Source organism: Cervus elaphus, chromosome 30 (assembly GCF_910594005.1).
Source record: "Cervus elaphus chromosome 30, mCerEla1.1, whole genome shotgun sequence".
In the NCBI taxonomy this organism is placed as follows: Eukaryota; Metazoa; Chordata; class Mammalia; order Artiodactyla; family Cervidae; genus Cervus; species Cervus elaphus.
This window is the reverse complement of record NC_057844.1, coordinates 75,575,401-75,598,728: the sequence shown is the minus strand read 5'-3', so window position 1 is coordinate 75,598,728 and position 23,328 is coordinate 75,575,401. Positions and strand designations below refer to the sequence as shown.

General features: G+C 48.1%; 2 protein-coding genes across 2 annotated transcripts in view; one reads left to right on the top strand and one right to left on the bottom strand.

The window, feature by feature from the left end:
- The window catches only part of LOC122686510 (G-protein coupled receptor 183-like), a 37,103-nt gene that overhangs the window by 13,502 nt on the left and 273 nt on the right, over positions 1–23,328 (top strand). The window lies entirely within an intron of this gene.
- The window catches only part of UBAC2 (UBA domain containing 2), a 164,144-nt gene continuing 143,965 nt past the window's right edge, over positions 3,150–23,328 (bottom strand). The window contains exons 8-9 of the mRNA XM_043891602.1: positions 18,648–18,770; positions 3,150–4,359 (exon numbers count right to left, since the gene is read on the bottom strand). Of these exons, the coding sequence (XP_043747537.1) occupies positions 4,252–4,359; positions 18,648–18,770 (231 nt within the window). The 3' untranslated portion in view covers positions 3,150–4,251. The remainder of the gene's footprint in view (positions 4,360–18,647; positions 18,771–23,328) is intronic.

Here is a 23,328-nt window from a genome sequence, read left to right as displayed (position 1 = left end):
TATTGATGTCCTATTTATCTCTGTGCAGATTTGAACTGGACAGAACCCAGACTGCTGAGGGGTTTCAAAAGACCTCTTACCCTGGTGGCTTGATGCATAGGAAAAGACTAGGGTCAAGCACAGGCTACTGAAATAAGGGTTTTACAAAACCTGCACAGAAGTACTAGGCTGAGCAATGTTTAGACACAGTGCAGTACTTCTGAGGAAACTCACCGAACTCAAGGGCTCAATTCAGAGTCAGGGGTTACAAAGGCTCTGGGCATCGGCCCCACAGGAACCTAGGGCTCCTGGTTAAGGATGCCCAGAAACATCAAGTCCAGTCTGCTGTTTAGCCTCTACCTGGCCACCCAGAAAAATGGAGACTTGTCCTTAAAAACAGTTTAACCTCAGGGGAGACGCTGTATTGCCACCAATGCTCCTGGAAGTCTGGGGGTCAACATCCTGACCTTGAATGTTGGGCCTGTTGGGAGAGCAGCTGTGGTTTCTCAGGAGTCCGGGGTAGGGTGGTTGGGAGCAGCCTGGGGAGAGCTGGGTGGTTTTGGGCACAGTTAATGGTTTGGGAAGAGAATTCTGGCCCCACAGGAGGAATCCTGGCCCCAGGCAAAAAGAGAGGGTTTCCCCGCCCCTTCTCCATGCAGACAGCAGGGCGGCCAGCACACAGGGAGGAGCCGCGGGCCCTGTGATGTGGTTGGAGCTGGGGAGACTGGGGCGGGAGGCAGAGAGTCAGGACGGCCCCCGGGGAATGGCTGGAGGTGGAACACATGAGATTTTCCGTCTCTGCTCCCACTGACCCTGCAGGTTGCATGGGGGCTGGAACATCCCAGCTGGACGCCAGGTCTGGAGCAGCCAGAGCTGGAGATACTGACCATGGGGAGGGGTGATGTGATTCCAAAAAAAACCGTTTTGAATCCAAAACTCAGTCTAGGCTTAGGAGTTGGGACGTTGAAGGCAGGTTTTCCTTTATTTGGGAAAGGGAGGGGGGGTTCACTATAGACAACTTTTTCCTTCTCTTGCTGCTGCTAAGTCGCTTCAGTCGTGTCTGACTCTGTGGGACCCCATAGACGGCAACCCACCAGGCTCCTCTGTCCCTGGGATTCTCCAGACAAGAATACTGGAGTGGGTTGCCATTTCCTTCTCCAATGCATGCACACACTCTAAGTTGCTTCAGTTCGACTCTGTGTGACCCCATGGACAGCAGCCCACCAGGCTCCTCTGTCCACAGAATTCTCTAGGCAAGAGTACTGGAGTGGGTTGCCATTTCCTTCTCCTTCCTTCTCTTACAATCTCTTAATTAAATTTCACTTGAAATTTAGGCCCAATCTGTTGCCTTTTGCACAAAATCCAGAGCCTATGTGATCTTTTCTAGACCTTGGCAATCCAATCCGGTATTCTTGCCTGGGAAATCCCGTGGACAGAGGAGTCTGGAAGGCTATGGTCCATGGGGTTACAAAGAGTTGGACAGGACTTAGCAAGTAAACAAAGGAAACCAAGCCAAATGGCTCCCTGATGCACCCCTCTGGCATGCATCCCCATGTGTGGCTGCAAGAGGGGTCCTTGAGGGGTGCCATCAGCCTGAGACTTCGAGGTGTCTTGATAAGAGGCATGGGTGTCTTCAGGAACTCACACTCTGACAGCAGGCACTATCTGCAACAAACTGCTGGAAGCAAAAGCAGGTCAGGGGTGGGAACTGCAGTCACGCAAAGAAACTCGTCTGGGAGTAAAGTCAGATGTGCAAGGGTGTGTGTGGGGACAGGAATGTCCTAGAGGGTTGGTAATGGATGAAGGGGGACAATGGCCTGGAAGTTGCAGGAAAAGGATGCAAAATAGAGGGTCACCAGTGGGAAGCTGAGACCTTGGCAGCTGCAGGGAACTGGAAAAGAGGCCGAAAGAAGCTGTTACTGAGTCCCTGGCCAGTGAATCCCAGAGACGAGGTGTTGAGGCAAGGAACACAACTTTATTCAGCGAGCCTGCTGACCAAGAAGATGGAAGACTAATGTCTCAAAATAACCGTCCTGTCAGGGTCTGGATGCCAGGTTCTTTTATGAATCAGAGATCTGGGTGGCAGGGGGAAGGGAAAGGAGGTGAGGAAACAAAATAAAAAGGCCATTTAATCTCGAAGATGTCTCCTAGAATGGTAAGCCTCAGCCAGGGGAATGTGTTCACTTCTTCCTTCCTCCCAGGCAGACAGGGTCCTGAACAAAGGCACTTTAACAGCCAGGCAGAGGGGCAGGGTTCTCAGAGGCAGGCCATTACATACAGGAGTATAGTAACAAAAAGCAATGAAAGCAAGCTGAAGAAACAGCTCCAGCATGGAGTCAGAGTTGACTTCTCCTTGCAACAAAGCCAGGACAGGCCTGAATAGTCACGCCACCCTCACGGACTTCAGTTTCTGGTGAGGGACTGAAGCAGAGGGTGGCTGAGGCTCTGTTCGGCTGGCCAAGGCTCTCTCACTGAGGAGGGAATCCTGACAAGAAAGCAAACAAGAGCTTGGGGGCGGTGAATCCTTTTTAGAATTCAGGCCTCACCTTGGGATCCCTCCCCATCCTCTGGGAGGGAGGCGGTGGAAAGTCTCGAGTGAGAAGTTTGCCTCTGGTTTGGTTTTACTCCACTAGGCGCTGTCTGGAAGGGAGGAGGAACTCAGGACATGGGGTGTTTTTGGACACGGTTGCTCCTCTCCCGTGACTGGTTTGCACTGGGAGCCCAGAGGGTGGGTTTAGATTTGCCGTGGAGGTGACACACGAATCCACCCTCTCAGGCTCTCTGGTCGAGCTGTGCTAGTGACCGCGGTCGAGGACGTCCCTCCACTGTTGACTGTCCCTGCAACTTGAGAAGTGGACACTCAGATCGAGTTGTGGCCTCTCCTTGGGACCAGCTAGGCTCCCAGAGTCACCTCAGTCCCCATTCCGAGCAGCCTGATGGCCCTGGCAAGCCTCAGGATGGGGTTTCACAGGGGCCAGTCCTATTTACAGGCACCAAAGAGCTCCTCTCACTTCAAATAAAGGACCCAAATCTTCTGCAGAAAGATAAGCAGTCTGGTTAAAAAAAAAAAAAACAATTTTTTTTTTTTTTTGGTGGTAAAGAATAGCACAGCCTAGAACAAAGTTTTATTTAGGTTAATTCTAATAAAAAAAAAAAAAAACACCAAAAAGTAAAACACATTAAAAACTTTATTGTTAAGTACCACGCATGTCTAAATTTGCATCAGTCTGAAACACTTCTGCTGGCTTTGCAGAACACAATAGTTGCAAGTTTCTTTTAAATCTTAACTGTCGCCTGCTTTAGGTCTTTCCAGGCTCGTCTGCTCCGGCCTCCCCCTTCTCTTCATGGTGGGGTCAGTCTACTCTGCCCCACGCTGACATCAGGTCACCCCTGGGCCAGTGGGAATCTGCTTCTAGAGGGGTTGGCCCTGCAGCTAGGGCGGCCTGTACTCCTCGAGGAAGCCCTCTCTTCTTGTTTTCTCTTTGTCCCATTTTTACTCCCAGCCCAAGTGGCTAACTGGGTATATTCTAAGCAAAATTCATCCCAGTGAAGTTTCATGGAGTCTTCCAGAACCGCAAGCTGGTATCTGATTACTCCCATTGTTATTTTTTTTAATGGAAGTGGGGAGTAGCTGGGACAAATCCCCTGGACTTCAGCGGGCTGGAACGGGTGGAGGTGGGTTTAAGTTCCCTCTCCTTCCCTCGTTGGCGGGCCTGGCCAGCTCTGCAGGTGGGGACACTCCCCTCGTTCCGGGGGAGTGAGGACCCTGAATAGCCACTGGAGTTTGAAAGCAAATTTGACAGGGAAAAATAAAAAAAGCAATGAAAAAAAGTCCATAAATAGAATCTGACAGGTGCTGCCTGAATAGCAGCCCCCTTTCTGGCACGAACGATCTGATATAATGTAGGAAGATATATTACAGTAGAAAGAATATTACAGCAGCAGTAACTTCCCATCTGCAGCACTATTCCCCTGCTTCCTGAAGTCTGCAATTTGAGTGCATTTTAAACACATCAGGAATGAGTGATGATTCTCCAAACCAAGGGAAATACTCCATACAAAAATAAAGATAGAAAAGGCATGCTATTTTAATGGCAAACTTATTTTGGATACTTAATGGTAACTGATCTTGAAATTAAAGGACCCCCTGTGCCCAGGAGGACAGTGGGGACTCAGCGCCAGCCAGCCTGGGGTCCTGGGCTGAGCTGGGAGCGGGGGCAGTGTCCACCGAGGCCAGCAGCCCGCCAGTCCCTGTGTCGTCGGCCGGGACCCTCAGTGCTGCAGCAGGAAGTGGGTGGCCACGTTAAGGTCATTATTGGAAGCTCTCAGGGCTTCCAAAGCGTCGCCCCTCGAAAATCCCATCTCCATGAGTCGGGCGACCTGAAAACAGAAACAAAACCGGAAGTCTGATGAGGAGGCTGACCACATTGCCACCAATCCACCAGCCCCACAATGTTCCTCATGCGAGTTTTAATGCTCCTCGGGTGAGCTTTTCAGATTCAAAGCTAAAATAAAATAAAATAAACCACACTTTCATTTCAGTGTGAAAGCTGATGTTTATGAAATGACAACGGACACCTTTTCAGGTGCTCACTATATACGGTCCACAAACGTGCATTTTCTTATTGAATCCTCATTTTCAGGACAAGGAAGGGGCTCCCGAGGAACAGTGACCTGCCAGGACGAGCAGAGGGTGGCTGCGCTGTGGGCCTGGGCCTTGGGGGTAGGTCCTACCAGCAGCCCCGCGCACATGCCTTCAGGGTCAAATCGGATTCCCAAAGAATAACTCATCCTAGCCTCATTTCCCCGGGCAGGCAAACAGCTGCTTAACTGAGGATTTATTCCTGATGCTGGCGGACTCAGGCGGTACACATGGCTTGGAGCTCCCGGCGTGGCTCAGGCAGAAGGGGCAAAGTCCAGGCACAACCTTGTGGAGGAGGCGGCAAGAGCCATCAAGGATAGGGAGGACGACGCTTGCATGTTTTTTAACCACAAATCCTGAAGCTGTGAATGCAGAGATTTCCTGTGCTTTTATGTACAGGCGGTCTCCAAGGTCGAAACGGCAGGGTTATTGGTTTATTCCTTGTGACCTGTTTTCTCACTTGAAAATGTATTACAGAAACATTTAGGACCCTGGACTAGCTGCAGGCGTCTTTTTTTTTTTTTTTTAACTTATTTGGAAATAAACTACATTTGCAAAAACATATATTGAAAAGTGATACTCTTCCAAATGTTGAGATTTTCAACAAGGTGTAAGTTGACGAGGGACTGGGGATTTAGTCATCACTTCTAACCTCCTTTTCACAGAACGCGACGCCCGGGGGGCACCCAGGGGTCAGAGCCCTGCCGCCCCTCTTCCCACGAGGAGGAGGGTGTGGATGGGGCGAGTGGGGAGGGCGGGGCGAGTGGGGAAGGAGGTGCAGAGCTGAGTGGGCCAGAACCATTGAGATCCCAGGTTCCTGGGCGCTCAAGGAATCTTTTGTTGTTGTTCAGTCACTAAGTTGTGACCCCATGGGCTGCATGCAGCACGTCTGGTTCCTCTGTCCTCCACTCTCTCCTAGAGTTTGCTCGAACTCATGTCCACCGAGTCAGTGATGACATCCAACCATCTCATCCTCTGCCGCTCCCTTCTCCTTTTGCCTTCAATTTTTCCTGGCATCAGGGTCTTTTCCAATGAAGTCAGCTCTTCAAATCAGGTGGCCAAAGTATTGGAGCTTCAGCATCAATCCTTCCAATGAATATTCAGGGTTGATTTCCTTTAGGATTGTCTGGTTGGATCTCCTTGCTGTCCAAGGGAATCTCAAAAGTCTTCTCCAGCACCATAATGCAAAAGCATCAATTCTTCAGCGCTCAAGCCTTCTTTATAGTCCAACTCTCACATCTGAACATGACTACTGGAAAAACCACAGCTTTGACTAGAGGGACCTTTGTTGGTAAAGTGATGTCTCTGCTTTTTAATACACTGTCTAGGTTTGTCATAGCTTTCCTTCCAAGGAGCGAGCATCATTCATGGCTTCAGTCACTGTCAACAGTGATTGTGGACCCAAGAAAAGAAAATCTGTCACTGCTTCCACTTTTCCCCCTTCTATTTGCCATGAAGTGATGGGACCAGCTGCCATCTTAGTTTTTGAATGCTGAGTTTTAAGCCAGCTTTCTCACTCTCCTCTTTCACCCTCATCAAGAGGCTTGGGAAGAGGTTAACCCAGCTGGGAGGAAACAGCACACTTTTCAGAAGCTGGGGCTCTGGCTGATGTTTTTCAAACTGAGGCTGGGATCCCTCATCAGTGGGATAAGACCAAGATTAAAAACAAAGCGGACGGTGAGGGTCTTCCCTCCGAGGAACTTCATTCTGGTTCCCCACCCCCCACACACGCCCCCGAAGGGTCGACCTTGAGGAGGAGGCCAGTGGCCCATTTCCAGCTCAACCTTCCTGGCTGAGGCACTGATGGCTGGCGTGGGCAGAGGCGGGGATCTCCGCTTCCATGTCCCCTCGGGGAGGAACAGCCATTTCTGGAGTCTCAGGAATACTCCACAACTCGCTGGCTGGGACAGAAGGCTGTTCCTCAAGGGGACCGATCTGTGTCTCACTGCTTGCCACCCATGGGGCTTCCAAGGCCTTGATCTGCTTTTGAAGCCACAGGAAATGCCCTGTTTCCTTCTCTGCGTGAGGCCTCCAGTGTCCTCCTCTCCTGCTCCTGGTCCCTCCTGGCCGTGCGGCTCCGTGTCTCCCACCTGGTTAACTCGTCTTTGTCCCAACGGTCTCAGGGCCCATGGTCTTTCCCGAGTCCCTCAGCCGAGGACGAAGCCAGAGTGGGCGCCTCGTGCTCCTCCCGGCTGGGACTGGGTGGGTGGCTCCTCCTTATCCCGTCAGCCTTTGCCCATCCCCACGTCTCAGGGCCCAGCAGCCTTTGCCCATCCCCACGTCTCAGGGCCCAGCACTGTCCGGCCTGCCTCTGCCCCCCAACGCTTGCCCGTTTCTACGGCTGCAGGATATGGTGCTGCTGGCATGGTGTGCCCAGGGCAGAGTGCACCTTCCTGTGATTCCCAGCCTTGTCTCAGTGGGCATGAACGTGTGTGTACGCGTGCACACATGCCCTGAGTGTGTAATGACAGCATCCTGGGGTGGCGAGTGATGCTGGGCCTACGATAAACTGAGCGAAATGTGCTCAAGCTAGGCCTCTGGGCTCTGGGTGAGTTTAATCTGCTCGTCCAGATTTAGGACTGGGCGCTATCAAACTTCTGATCACTGTCTAGTAACTGAAACTGCCCTCAGCTTAAATTCTGTCCTCGATGGTGTTAGTCAGCTCCCTCAAATGGGTATCATCCCCATCTGATTAGCAAATGAACAAGCCACTCAAGGTAAACACCAAGCAGACAAGATCAGAGGCGAGCCCAGAACTCACCAGAGCCCGCCCCTTTCTACCCAGGTGGCTTAGTCAACAGTCTTTTTGCATTTTCACCAGTTTCAGACTCGGTGTTATTATCCGTTGCGATGTCATCAACATCCCTCTCGGGACGAGAGGTGCACATATCTTGGTGGCATCCTGTGTCAACAGGAGCCGTGTGGGGCCTTCAGACCACAAGGCTCTTTTCCTCCACGCGTGTCTGCTCCATCATCTGTCACAGGCTCCTGCCAGACGTGACACGTCCATTCTCAGGATCCACACTTTTCCCTTTTCCTTGGGGGGCCTTTCACACTGAGTGTCACTCGGGGAGAAGGGGCCCCAGGACTCGTGCTGGACGTGTGGTCAACAGGGCGCAGCCACCTCGCGGGTCCAGGTACCCCTGGCCGGGCTATATCCACTCCTGGATCAATATAACCTTTCACGATGTTTATTGCCGTGACTTCCGGTTAAGGACCACGATCTTTAGTGGAGCAAACGTGGCCCAGTGAGGGGGTGGGCAGCTCCCTCTCTGCTGTGTCTCTTACCCATGGACACACACCATGGTGCTGACGATTTGGCTGTTCTCAACGGCGGAGAACAAACACGTGGCAAACGCCACATTCGCTGTCACCTCTAGGACTTAAGGCCTGGGAGCTTCTTTGCATCCAGCGACAGGAGCAAATCCATCTGTTTGGCAAATCACGATTCATAACCTGGAGCTGGTGACACGAGAGCCTCGCCTGGCACTGGCACGGGGCAGGGGGCGCTGGCTGCAGCTTCCACCTGCTGGAGTTTCCTGTCCACCAACTCTGAATCTGGTTTGGAATTGAGGAGATGCTGAGCACAGGCCGCCCTCCACATGGAGCAGAGCGCACGTGGCATTGCGGCTGGAGGGAAAGCGGCTGGGGTCCGAGGTGGGCTGGGCCGTGTCCGAGGTGGTGAAGTCCTGGTGAGGAGAGACACATTCCCTGCACGCCAGGCTGCCTCCGAGGTCGTTCTCTCCCGGACACCATCAACCACGTGTGCTGTCACCAGTTTTGACAGCCGAGCTGGGTTTTTCGCAGGTCTCCGCGGTTGGCTGGCCATCACAGCCCCTTGCCTAAAGCTGGCTCTGGGGTCCTTTGGATTTCTTGGGGGGTGAGGAGACGAGTGTGACTAGAGAATCTGCACTGCCGAATGACCTGGTACTCTGACCAGATGAGAAAGCTCACGAAGTAGAAATCGGGTTAGCAGTATTTAAAAACTGAACAACATGAGGAAAGGGTACTTGTGGGATTCCTTTACTTTCCCAAACTACAAACACCTACAGAAAATGAACCGGCAAGCTCGGGTGGGTATGAGGAAAATAATCAGAGGACCAGAAGGACACTGAGGGGTTCCCACGGGGTCCCCGTCACCCCGCAGTGGACAGTGCCGGCTGGGGCGCCCACGGCCCGGTAGGAGCCTGTGCCTCCTGCTGCTGCCCCTCCTCGGGGGCCCAGGTCTCACGGCCAGGACGGTGAGGCTGCAGCTGACGGCGCAGCCCTGGGGTGGACGCTGAGAGCCATCGTCATGGTCCTGCGTGTTAACCAGCGCCTGACTTGCACAAACCTCGAGCGTTTCGCAACCGTCCGGGTGTGAAGGCTGACTTAGCCCATGACGCAGGGACTCCCGTGCTCGGCAGTGGCAAGAGAAGACTGAGGCCACGCAGGCCTGTGGTCGGGTGAGCGAGACTCGGGCAGGACTCTCTAGAGGCTCACGATTCCTCAAAGTAAAACCACAGGGGATCCGGCAGCTGTGAGAGAGGAGCCCTAGCCCCGGAGGGGGAGGCGGGGACCCCGCCGGGCGGCAGAGGGGCTCCCCAGAGTCACTGTGTGACCCCAGGCCAGGAACCAGGGCATCGGGCTCCCAGCTTCTCACAGCTTTGGGGGTCAGGAAGACGGGTGCGAAAGGCCTGGGACCGTGACCGGCATGTGGCAGGCGCTCAGGAACGTCTCCTGTGATCATCCTGTGCTACCGAGAAGCCCCAGGCCAGGTGTGATCCCTCCCTCGGGGCCTCCGAGGTGACAGGACTGCCCTCGGGTTTTGTTTCTGGCACTCATTTTAACTGCTTCCACTTCACTAGTTTTATATCCTTTGTTGGTCAGAGAACTGACGTGTCTTTCCTTTTGCGAGATCAAAGGCAGGCTCGTTTTCATTGGGGCTGCGGTGAGCTCGGAGTGGCTGGAGGGAGGTCCTGGAGCAGAAGGGCCACCCCCTGAACCCCGAGTCACTGCCATCCAGAGAGAGTCCCGAGTTCTGAGATTCCACCCCGGGTCCACAGCCAGCACCCCGACACGCACACCTCCTGCCACGGCTGAGTACGGCCATGCTGAACAGCGAAGCAAGGGACGTCTGTCACTTGTTTCTAGTGTTTGCTGCTGCTGTTGCTGCTAAGTCGCTTCAGTCGTGTCCGACTCTGCGACCCCATAGATGGCGGCCCACCAGGCTCCCCCGTCCCCGGGATTCTCCAGGCAAGAACACTGGAGTGGGTTGCCATTTCCCTCTCCAATGCATGAAAGTGAAAAGTGAAAGTGAAGTCGCTCAGTTGTGTCCGACTCTTCGCGACCCCATGGACTGCAGCCTACCAGGCTCCTCTGTCCATGGGATTTTCCAGGCAAGAGTACTGGAGTGGGGTGCCATTGCCTTCTCTAGCGTTTAAACCTTGTAAACAAGCGTTGGCCTAAGAAAACTAAGATGGTCAGCCTTAGTGGAGTCGGACAGAAAGAGAGCAGAGTCAAGGGCATGTGAGTCAGTGTGGGGCTGGTGGGGCTGTGGCGATCCCAAAAACCCAGGACAGGAACTTCCTAAAATGCATCTCCTTCAACGTTCCTTTCCTGTTTCAGAGCCCAGTGAGTCCTTTCTTCCTTCTGCCTGCGCATTGATCGCAGGAAAGTTTCCATCTAAAAATTCTTGCCACGAAACATCACAGTAGAGTTCACCTTAGTTTCTAGTCTAAAAACCTGCACGATCCTTGCCTCTAACTTCTTTTGGAAACCGGGTGGAGCTGGGTCAACATCCAGAGAGGACGGTACGATTTTCCCCGTCACTTATTCATAAAAAACTCAGGTGACTCAAACGTAATGTCTCTGGGGCCTGTTTCTGGTGACTGAAAATGCGACTTCCCAGCATTATGATCAGAGGAATTGGACGGGGAGGAGGAGCGGGCACTGAAATTGCAGCTCAGAGGGAAACGCGAGTGCAGGGTCCCCTGCAGTGACATCCGACTCCATCAGTTGCTCCTGGTCAGGGACCCCCGAGGCCAGCCTGGGAGATGGGAGGGGTCCTGTCACCATCATCCATGTGTGTGTTGTAAAGGAGGACACGGTGGAACACACTTCCCCAGGAGAGACCCCAGCAAGTGAGAAAAGAAACCTAAAGAGAGAGCAGATAAACCTGGGCCAGTTTTCCTTTCCTTTCCCCTTTTTCTTTTCTAAATCCTCTGTGGTTGGGACAAGTGCCCCTACCACCTCAATGTTACTCTTACTCGAGGAAAGGCATCAAACCCTGCTGTAACATTCTACTTGCAGTTCAACTACGCTCTGACTCGAGTGAAGCAGGACGCTCATTCCAATGACATCTACAGCAATTCCCCTCAGTCTGAAACACTCCTCTGCTTGTTTTGTTCGAGTAAGACTGTGGTTTTCTTTAACTTCCCTTTAGCTAAGGGTGTCAAAAACAAATGGGTTTGGGGGTTCTTACTTCCCAAATTCTGACTCTTGCAAAAAGTCACGTCCACCTGAAAGGTGGTCCCAGCCCCTCCCCCGGGGCTGCCCCTGGTGGCTGGCCACGTCCCAGGCCACATGCACGCCCTGCCAGGAGGGGTGGCCCCCTCTTGGGCTTGCCCTTCCCTGCCCTCATTGCAACTGTCCTCTGTCACCTGTCGAGGCAAGCTCAGGGACAGACCCCTGTGGGCCAGTGCTCCCCTCGTCTCCTGTCAGCTGATCCCCCCACCTCCTCCTCGGAGCTGCTGAACCCCTATGATCACATGGCTGGCTGAGTGGACTGGTTCTCTTCTGTGCCCACCTAATGCAGGCAGCTCAGCGGCCCCTCATCTTTGCACTTTCCTGCGTCCTTTGGGGTTTGGTCCTGAGAAGACCCTCACTACTGGCTGGGGGGGCTCCTCTGCTTACATCTTTCAGCATTCAGCAGACTCAGGCACCCCCAAAATTGGCTGATTATTTGATTGCTACCCAATCATTCACTCTAACAAATCATGCGTTAGAGATCAGAGATGGAAAGGGCTGACGGAGGACCACCCTCTAACCCATTTTTAAGTGAAAACAAGTGTTCTTTTGAAGGAGAAGCCCTCCAACCACACCTTCACGTTCAGCCTTCTAATCCCCTCCCACTGGGGCACATGTGGTCTCAGGCTCTGTCTCAGGAGAGAACATGGAAGAGAAGGTGCCAGCCCTCGTGGAGTTCACCATCTGCCAGGGAGCCAGACGGCGTGGGCGTCTCTAGAGCAACACTCAACTCACTGCGGGTCCAGATACCCGAGGCAGGAGCACTAATTGAGGGGCTGTTTTTATAATGAGCTCTGTGGAGTTTGGGTGGGCTTTTCGGAGGCAGTGGTGAGAATCCCAGAGATGAGGGAACAGAGTCGCTGAGACTGAGATCCTCTCACACTGAAGAGATTTGGCTACTTATCCCCTGAGATCAAGTGTCTGTGTGCCCTCTCTCTCTACCGGGGCCAATGGATATTTCAGAGGACGTGAATGGAATCCACACAACTCCATTCCAGTCTCACACATTATAAACATGCTGAATGCTACCATATCTCATCTGGCAAGAGTCTCATAAGCACTGGGACTGTACTATGTTCCCCAGGCAGGGATGGAAGAAATTACATACATGGTTATGATCATAATAAGTCCCTTCCTCCATGTCTAATCCATCCTCTGAGGAAACCCAACAATGTGATTCCTTGTTTAAAATCCTGCTTGGTTTCCTAATGCCTAAATTCCATATAGTCAAAGCTATGGTTTTTTCAGTAGTTGTTTATGGATGTGAGAGTTAGACCATAAATAAGGCTGAGTGCCGAAGAATTAATGCTTCCAAATTGTGGTGCTGGAGAAGAGTCTTGAGAGTCCCTTGGACAGCAAGGAGATCAAACCAGTCAATCCTAGAGAAAATCAACCCTGAATATTCGTTGGAAGGACTGATGCTGAAATTGAAGCTCCAATATTTTGGCCACCTGACACGAAGAACTGACTCATTGGAAAAGACTCTGATGCTGGGCAAGACTGAAGACAGGAAGAGAAGGGGATGACAGAGGATGCTATGGTTGGATGGCATCATTGACTTGATGGACATGAGTTTGAGCCAGCTCTGGGAGTTGGTGATGGACAGGGAGGCCTGGCATGCTGCAGTCCATGGGGTCACAAAGAGTTGAACACAACTGAGTGACTGAAGAACAGCCTAGAAGCAGAGGTCCATGACCGCTGAGGGCCTCTGGGAGGCCTTCCTGTTTCTTCCCTGCGTGGGGCCCCTGGCCCACCTGTCAAGTCCCACTCCAACTTCACCCACCTGTACTCCCCAAATCTGATGCGCTTTTCACCAGGCTGCATCTTTACAGACAGCGTTGCCCACCCCCACCCCTCCAGACACACACACTGGCATTCCTTCAGCAGCATCGGGAAACCTGGATGCAGCTGACCAGAGCTGTCCCTCTGCCAGGGCCCCTGCACCAGGCTCTGTACCATGCGAGGGCGGGAATCGCTGCCTCACTTATCTCCATTATTTTAAGAACCCAGCCCAGGGTTAGAGCAGGCGGAGCAGACAGCTGGTAACTGCTGGTTGACTAGAAGGAAGGAAATACATGGATGGAAGAGAGGAAGTCAGTATTTGTCAAGTCCACGTTCATCCTACTTTCGTTAAGTCCCAGTGCTGGCTCAGTGAGCCTAACTGCCCTGTCTGGCTTCATCTGTGCGTCCCATTAAGCATGAGCCCAGGAATCCCTTTCTAAGTAAGCTTGGGGAGGGCTCAAGAGAGGCAAACTTAGGAAGTATTTTCCCCTTCTGGTTTAAAAAAAAAATAATGGGACCAATAATGATAAAATTTCATTATTTCTTAATTTTGAGTTTGGGGGTAATATAAAAAATCCTTGGTTAAGAAGAAAAAAATTCTAAAAGCAAGAGAAATGCAATAATGAACAGACAAATTTTTAAGAAAGCAGGGTTTGGGGTGACATTTGCAAAAGGTGAACTGACAAAGCTGCTGGCTGAAAGATAGTAGGAGTGGACTGTGAAGAACTGAAAATCCAGAAACTTAACAGCCAAAGTAGAAAAACCGGCAAATATTTCTTCGGTCCTATGTCAGACTATTGTTAGAATTAACGAGGGATGCACATTCTTTCTTAGAATATTCTTTGTTTTCATAATAGATGGACTATATTTCCTATCTTAAATATCTCTCACTAAAATTCCTAAAGTTTTTGTTCACATCAGGAAAAAAATACTCATTTTCTTGGTTTAGAAAAACTACTGTTTCTTAATGCATTAAAATCACATGATTTTGCTATTTAAATAAAGAAAACTGTTGTCGTTCAATTGCTAAGCTGTGTCTGACTTTGTGACCCCATGGACTGCAGCCCACCAGGCTACACTGTCCTTCACTGTAAATAAAGAAAATACAGTACATCCAATTGAAAAGTTAAGCATAAAAAGGTTTTGCTAATTCCAACTATCTTAATGTTACTAAAAAATAATATTTCTATAGTGTCTCAGTTCAGTTCAGTTCAGTTCAATCCTTCAGTCGTGTCCAACTCTTTGCGACCCCATGAACCACAGCACGCCACACCTCCCTGTCCATCACCAACTCCAGGAGTCCACCCAAACTCATGTCCATTGAGTTGGTGATGCCATCCAACCATCTCATCCTCTGTCGTCCCCTTCTCCTCCTGCCCTCAACCTTTCCCAGCATCAGGGTCTTTTCCAATGAGTCAGATCTTCCCATGAGGTGGCCAAAGTACTGGAGTTTCAGCTTCAGCATCAGTCCTTCCAATGAACACTCAGGACTGATCTCCCTTAGGATGGACTGGTTGGATCTCCTTGTAGTCCAAGTGACTCTCAAGAGTCTTCTCCAACACCACAGTTCAAAAGCATCAATTCTTCTGTGCCCAGCTTTCTTTATAGTCCAACTCTCACATCCATACATGACCACTGGAAAAACCATAGCCTTGACTAGACAGACCTTTGCTGACAAAGTAATGTCTCTGCTTTTTAATATGCTGTCTAGGTTGGTCATAACTTTCCTTCCAAGGAGGAAGCATCTTTTAATTTCATGGCTGCAATCATCATCTGCAGTGATTTTGGAGCCCCAAAGAATAAAGTCAGCCACTGTTTCCCCATCTATCTGCCATGAAGTGATGGGACTGGATGCCATGATCTTAGTTTTCTGAATGTTGAGCTTTAAGCCAACTTTTTCACTCTCCTCTTTCACTTTCATCAAGAGGCTCTTTAGTTCTTCTTTGCTTTCTGCCATAAGGGTGGTGTCATCTGCATATCTGAGATTATTGATATTTCTCCCAGCAATCTTGATTCCAGCTTGTGCTTCTTCCAGCCCAGCGTTTCTCATGATGTACTCTGCATGTAAGTTAAATAAGCAGGGTGACAATATACAGCCTTGACGTACTCCTTTTCCTATTTGGAACCAGTCTGTTGTTCCATGTCCAGTTCTAACTGCTGCTTCTTGACCTGCATACAGGTTTCTCAAGAGGCAGGTCAGGTGGTCTGGTATTCCCATCTCTTTCAGAATTTTCCACAGTTTGTTGTGATCCACACAGTCAAAGGCTTTGGCATAGTCAATAAAGCAGAAACAGGTGTTTTTCTGGAACTCTCGCTTTTTCGATGATCCAGTGGATGTTGGCAATTTGATCTCTGGTTCCTCTGCCTTTTCTAAAACCACCTTGAACATCTGGAAGTTCTCGGTTCACGTATTGCTGAAGCCTGGCTTGGAGAATTTTGAGCATTACTTTACTAGCGTGTGAGATGAGTACAAGTGTGCGGTAGTTTGAGAATTCTTTGGCATTACCTTTCTTTGGGATTGGAATGAAAACTGACCTTTTCCAGTCCTGTGGCCACTGCTGAGTTTTCAAAATTTGCTGGCATATTGAGGACAGCACCTTCACAGAATCATCTTTTAGGATTTGAAATAGCTCAACTGGAATTCCATCACCTCCACTAGGTTTGTTCATAGTGATGCTTCCTAAGGCCCACTTGATTTCACATTCCAGGGTGTCTGGCTCTAGTGGGTGATCACACCATTGTGATTATCTGGGTCGTGAAGATCTTTTTTGTACAGTTCTTGTGTATTCTTGCCACCTCTTCTTAATATCTTCTGCTTGTGTTAGGTCCATACCATTTCTGTCCTTTATTGAGCCCATGTTTGCATGAAATGTTCCCCTGGTATCTCTGATTTTCTTGAAGAGATTTCTAGTCTTTCCCATTCTACTGTTTTCCTCTATTTCTTTGCATTGATCACTGAGGAAGGCTTTCTTATCTCTCCTTGCTATTCTTTGGAACTCTGCATTCAAATGGGTATATCTTTCCTTTTCTCCTTGCTTTTGGCTTCTCTTCTTTTCACAGCTATTTGTAAGGCCTCCTCAGACAGCCATTTTGCTTTTTTGCATTTCTTTTTCTTGGGGACGGCCTTGCTCCCTGTCTCCTGTACAATGTCACGAACCTCCGTCCATAGTTCATCAGGCATTCCTTCTATCAGATCTAGTCCCTTAAATCTATTTCTCACTTCTACTGTATAGTCATAAGGGATCTGATTTAGGTCATACCTGAATGGTCTAGTGGTTTTCCCCACTTTCTTCAATTTAAGTCTGAATTTGCCAATAAGCAGTTCATGATTTGAGCCACAGTCAGCTCCCGGTCTTGTTTTTGCTGACTGTATACAGCTTCTCCATCTTTGGCTGCAAAGAATACAATCAGTCTGATTTTGGTGTTGACCATCTGGTGATGTCCATGTGTAGAGTCTTCTCTTGTGTTGTTGGAAGAGGGTGTTTGCTATGACCAGTGTGTTCTCTTGGCAAAACTCTATTAGCTAGCCTCCAGCTAACCAAGAGATCATATGGAAGGTACATTTGTAAATGTTACTCTAAGTGTCTCGAGACAAGGGCAGCATCTTTCTTTTCTTTTACAGTCTCTCGAGCACCTACCACAAAAAATACTGAGGATCTACAAAAATAATGCCGGGGCAGGGGGTACTCTATGTCTTAATGTGGGATCGTCTTTAAGAGCATTTAAGGATAATCAAGAAACAAAACACAAAATTCGGAAAAAAAATCAATGACTGAGGAAGTTTATGTTAAAAACAACCTCTCGTGTATTTACATCTTTCCATAACAGAGTCAAGAAGAAGCACATGGTATTTTAAACTGATACCGACAACAGGTTAACCTCACTCTTGTCATTCTGGGAGGATCAAGGACAATGATTCATTAAAAAAAAAAAAAGCAACGCTAAGACTTCAATTACACACATTCACCTTGTTGTCACTTTTTGACACTTTCTTTCCCCCCAAATGTCAAAACTAAGAACTATTTCCCCTTTAAATACTTTTTATCGTTAACGGCTACTCTGTGAGGGATGTGACCTGGGTTCTAACAAGGAGACAGTAATATAACAGAACTTCATTTCTCTTCACCTGAATTTGAGAGTATTAGTTTATTCTTCAATCAGTTAGCATAAATATCTCACAAATGCCTCGTTGCTCGGCTTTAGCTTCTAACTACAGGGCTAACATTTTTCTGGTAATTCGTCAATGGAGGCAGAAGAGAGCCATGGGTCCTTAATGCATCTCTCAACCCTAATGAGTTGCTCAAAGGATGAGTCTGAGCTGAGAAGTTAAGGGCGAGGGGCCAGGTCACTCGTCAGGCACATTCAGCTGGTTTCTTTCACTTGTCGTGGCCTCACCCAGAGGGACCCGTGGAGGTTCTGCCCAAGAGCCCCACTTGAGTTCCAGAAAAAGCCAGGATATGGACAGTTTAGCTACAGATGCTGAGGGCCTTGGGTCGGACCGGTGTTTGCTGACTCTGGGGACTGGGGGTGGAGGAGGGTATGGTGCGCCCTGCTATGAAATGCTGACCTCGGTCTGCTTTCATGAGAAAGAAGCGATGTTCGTGGAATGAAATTTAAAAGGGTTGTTACTGAAATGCTCTCAACTGACTTTTACAGATTTTCAAAAACTTTCCAGTGGGAAGTAATCACAAACTTCAAGGAAAATTCAGGAAGAGCACTAAGCACCTGATCGCTCTTCCACCCGGATTCACCGATTATTACTTTGCTGCAGTTGCTTTCTGTCCACATGCACACACACATACGCTCTACACACACACTCCCTCTCTCTCTCTCCCACTTATTTTCCCTGAGCCACCTGAGGTGAAGCCGCATATATCCTGTCCCTATTTCCTTATCTGCCCTAATCTACAATGCATGTGTGCTAAGCTGCTTCAGTCGTGTCTGACTTTGCGACCCTATGGACTGTAGCCCTCCAGGTTGCCTCTGTCCCTGGGATTCTCCAGGCACAAACACTGGAGTGAGTTGCCATTTCCTTCTCCAGGGATCTTCTTGACCGAGGGAACGTATCCAAGTCTCTATGTCTCTTGCACTGGCGGGTGGGTTCTTTACCACTAGCACCACCTGGGAAGCCCACACACACAACATAATTTCAGAATTGCTGTATTTGTACCCATGAGGAGTTTGAGATTTGTTTGCAGTTCTTTTTTCTTTCTTTTTTTTTTAGGCAGAGGACATATTATGTTCGCAAGTTACTGAAATTAATTTTCCCCCTTTCTTATATTATTCCCTTAAGATACAGTTGGAACATTTACTTCAGTTGCCTTTTAGTTTTACGGCTGTCCCCAGTGTTGATTTGCTTTTTGAACCTGTAAAACATTTACTTGATTCCTAAAGTTAAAACCATACAAACAGAGAAGCTCCTGGACCTTCCGCCTCCTTCTCTCCCAGCCCTTGCAGTGAACCAGGTTCAGTAATTGTGTACATATGAAATGTCATACACTTAAAAATAAGCAATCGCAAGGCAATTTTTTTTTGAAATTATATCCTCCTCAAAGTCATAAGACGCAGAGAAGCCAATGACTGGGCCCAAATGTCTAAAACGGGTATAGTTGGTGGTTTACCTGGTATCAAGATCTCTATTTATCAATATATGCTTGAATTCTTTCAAGTCCTGTTCACCAAAACTGCCGGGGATATGAAGCCTGGGTTTAGGGCAAGTACTGGGTGTTGGGATTACCTGCTCCTCCGAAACCTCTAGAGGTGGGGACGCTGGTTGTTCAGATCGCCGACCATCCTGGTAGTTTACGTTTCTTCGCTGACGCAGAGGAGGGAAAAGACGGTTCCAGTTGATCATTCCTCCCTAGAAAGAGATCATCGCACAGAGATCAGACGTGGAGGCGAGGAAGCCTCGTAATGCTTCGCAGAGCCTTCTCCAGTGACGCAGTCACAGCTGCAGACTGGAGGTAAGATGTCAGATGGCCGTGCTGTGCTCAAGCGGAAAGGGCCCTGAAGCCCTTCCATCCACAGGCTGAAATCCGCAGCCTGCAGGAGATGCGCAGAGAGAAACGGAGGGGGTGGGTGCTGTCAAAGGGACTTGTGCCCTCTGGCGCGGAAGGTGGCGGAAGACACATGCAGTCACTCCTAACCTCAGCCCCATGGTGTCCCCACCGACGCCGTCCCGACTCCGCTGGGCTCTGGAGAAGCCGTGAGGAGGCGGCTAACTCAGGGCAGGCAACCAGAAACCTGGAGCTTCCTTCAGCAGCTCTTTAAAATGCTGCTCCTCCCTCTTCTTGTTCTTCTTTAAAATTTAAGTAAATTCTGAGCAAGGTCAGCAGAGAGAGAGAGACTGCAGGTGGAGATAAACCCCAGGTTGGGGGACAGGATTGAGAGTGGAAAGGTAAACCCTCCACAGAGGGACAAGCGGTTTAGGCCTGTCCTCCGTGTGGCTTTCTGGACAACTTAACATTGATGGCGAGGTCATTTCTTGCCTTTTCTATGTCGTCAGTGAACAAAAGCCACAATGGGAAGAAAAAAAAGTATGTGCCTCATGCTGCTTTTTAAAAATGGATGTTTTTACCCATATGCCAACTTTTTAATTTATCAACTTCAATCTGTTTCTAGATGTCTTCTGGTTCTGGAAGATTTACAGACTAAGAAAACCTAAAATTTTTCCTACTATAAATACTTGTGGATAAAATTTTAAAATATTTCAAATGCAGAGCTGAACACAAAGGGGAGACAGAGGCCCTAGGGTGACAGAAACAAGCTCTGGAAACCAGGGCGGTAAAGAAGCAGGGACAGGTGTGAGGGTGAGCACACCCTGCTAATTCAGATGCACCTGGGCGCTGGCACCTATCTGGGTTCAGAAGTGGAGGCCTCGGGTCTCAAAGAGGCTACGACTGTGTGCAACAATGTGGTGAAATCTCTCAGCGTAATACTGAGTAAAATAAACACAAAAGTACATTTGTATGACTCTCTTTGTATGCTAACTTTTCTGTGTGTTATACTTTAATAGAACGTTACAAGAAGAAATAGAAAACCTGACTAGACTTTTAGCCATTAATGTCACTGAAATAATAGTTAAGAATCTACCTACTAAAAATCTACAGGTGAAGTCCATGAAAATTTTAAGGACCCGCTGTCTTAAACAAATTGTTCTAGAGAAGAGAAAAGGAAAAGAGCTCTCCAACTAATTTTCTGAGGCTATGTAATGCTGTTTCCAAAATGAGAGAAGGCTATCATGAGAAAGAAGAATTATAAAACAGCCCATTTTTCATTTATGGACAGGTACAATAATCCTAAATAAAATATGGACAAACTCCATCCAACAATGTTAAAAAAATTATCATCTTATCCAGTAAGATATATTAGATTAGGATTTATCTCAGAAATCTTAGAAAATATAGTAAGGTAATTCATACATTAACAGATTAAAAGACAAAAACCAAATGCTCACTCAACAGATACAAAAATAATTTCATAAAACTTGATGAAGAGACAAGAATGCCTATTACCACCTCTAGCATTCAACACAAGTCGGTGCATAATGAAGACAAGATCAACTGTGAAAGAAAATGCAGCAGGATGGAAGAGAAGAAACAAAACCGTCCTTCACACAGGATGACCGTCTTACCTAGAAAATGAGGACCAACAAGACAGAGTACAAGACACAAAAATATCAGTAACATCCCTTGCCTGTGATCACTGAGAAAATGTAACTGCAAAAAATTCCTATTTACAAAAAGTAACACAAACTATTTAGGTATTTAGGAGGGCTTCCCTGGTGACTCAGATGGTAAAGAGTCTGCCTACAACACAAGAGACGTGGGTTTGATCTCTGAGTCGGGAAGATCCCCTAGAGAACGAAATGGCAACCCACTTCAATATTCTTGTCTGGGAAATCCCATGGACAGAGGAATCTGGTGGGCTAAGTCCATGGGGTTGCAAAGAGTCATACGTGACTGAGCAACTAACTCTCACATTTGCTCACAGGTCCTTACGAATTAAATCTAACAGAAGACCTGCAAGGTCTCTATGAAAAATGGTAAGCTTGACTGAAGGGTATCAGTGGAAAGACAGCCTGTTCCTGCCTGGGAAGGCTCAAAACTGGCATCTTTCCACACTCTGCCAATTCCAGAGTGCAGCAGAGATGGTGGGCTGACTGTCAATACCCACATTCCCTTTTCCTTAAAAATAAGGTTTCTTTTGGTGACACAATCACTACAACACATTCTCAGCGTCCCCCACATGGACTCAGTTCAGCCAATGGTACGCAAGCAGGAAGGGCACGCGGGACACCCAGAGGGGACCTTCAAGGCAGGGACGAAGTCTTCCTCAGTGCTTCCTCCTCCTCCTTGGAGCCGAGGCAGCTGTCCTGGCCCTGCGCTGAGGACAGAGCCACGGTAAGAGAAGAGGAGACTGGGGGTGGCAGCTGCTCCCACCGGTTTGGGGCTGTCAACGTCTGATTTGTTATACATGAGACAGACTCAAACCTTGTTTAGGTTTCGTGATTGCTCGTGATTGCACGTTGCTGTCACATGCAGCTAAAGCTGTGTGTGTGTGTGTGTGATAAAGCTCTGTGTGTGTGTGTGTGTTTTGGTGGAACAAGACAACCTGAAATTAAGGGTCAAAACTAGACCTGAATACTTTCAAGAAGTATAAAGAAGGACTTTTATCTACAAGTTATTAGGACTTACTGTCAGATGACAAGAATTAAAGTAGGATGGTATGAGCACGTGATAGGTGAGCAGTGCTAAGAAACAGGCTGAGAAATCAGAAGTAAACATGGACACTTAGTACATGATGGAGGGGACCCTGTAAGTCAGCAGGAAAGACACCATTTAATGAACAGTACTGAGACAACTGGTTACAGACATGAAAAAAGAATTAGACCTCACGCCACATACAAAATGAGTTTATTTTGAAATAATCCCCATAGATTAAAGATTTAAATCTTTTTTTGTAAACCTCAGATTCTCTGAGGCCCCATGGACTGTAGCCTACCAGGCTTCTCCGTCCATGGGATTCTCCCGGCAAGGGTACTGGCGTGGGTTGCTATTTCCTTCTCCAGGGGATCTTCCTGACCCAGGAATCGAACCCGAGTTTCCCACATTGCAGGCAGACGCTTTACCCTCTGAGCCACCAGGGAAGCCCCACAGATTAAAGATTTAAATCTTGAAAACTAAGCTCTTCAATATTTTAGAAGAAATAAGAGACATTCTTTATGTTGCTGGGATGGGAAAGGATTTCTAAAACCAAAATATGAAGCATAAATCATGAAAAAGGGTTGCTAACAATTACTACAAATAAGAATTTTGTGTGATTAAAAACAACAGAGCTAGAAGACAAAGTATAGATTAAGAGAAGACATGTGTAACATATAACTGACAAAACATTATCCCGAATATGTAAAGAATCAATGAGAAAAAATAAATAACACAAGAGAAAAGTGAAGAATGCATATGAAAAAACAATATTCAGAAGAGGAAACCCTGAATCAATAAACATAAGATGTTCAACCTCACTAGCATGGGAAATGCAAATTAAAACAGCACTAAGTCATTTCATAACCATAAGACTGGCAAAAATAAAGTGTCCAACAATACCAAGGATGGGGGTGATGTGAAGGAAATGGGAATTCTATACAGTGTTGATGAGAGTTTACATTGGTTCAAACATTTCAGAGAACAATGTGTCAAGACCTAGTAAAACTGAGGATGTTCTATAGTCTAGCAATTTTATCTCCAGGGAGCTGTGAATGCCTAAAGGGGCATTTAGAAGGATATTCTCTGAAGCACTGATTATAATATTAAGTCAGAAAGCGTAAAAAAAAATTCAACTGTCCCTAAGTAGGGAAATAAACTAGTGAGTGGTTCCACTACATAAAAGACTATTACATGTGCAGCTAGAATAAATGAACTAGATCTAATGGATACATCTCAAAAATACAATGTTGAATAAACAAAGAAAGCTACATAAGAATATGTATATATAAAAGTATTTACATAAATTTAAAAATATTTAGAATAGTATACTATGTAACCTATTTTATGGATATATATATGTGTTTGTATACACACACACACACACACACACACACACGCTAGTGGTGATTCTGCCCCCACTCCTCAGGGAATATTTGGGGGCAGATGTCTGGAGGCATTTTTGGTTGTCTTGGGGGGTGGGGAGGAGTCTGGGGAGAGGGTGGTGGGTGCTGTTGGTTTTTAGCAAGTAGAGGCCACGGCTGCTGCTAAGCACCCTCTAATGCACAGGACAGACCCCACAGCAAAGGATGGCCTGGACCGAAAGGCCCACAGGGCTGAGAAGCCCTGATATACACACAGGTGGTGAAGATACAAATACACGCAGGCAGTGGACACTGTAAAAGGCATCAGATACACAATACACCTGCTTCAGGA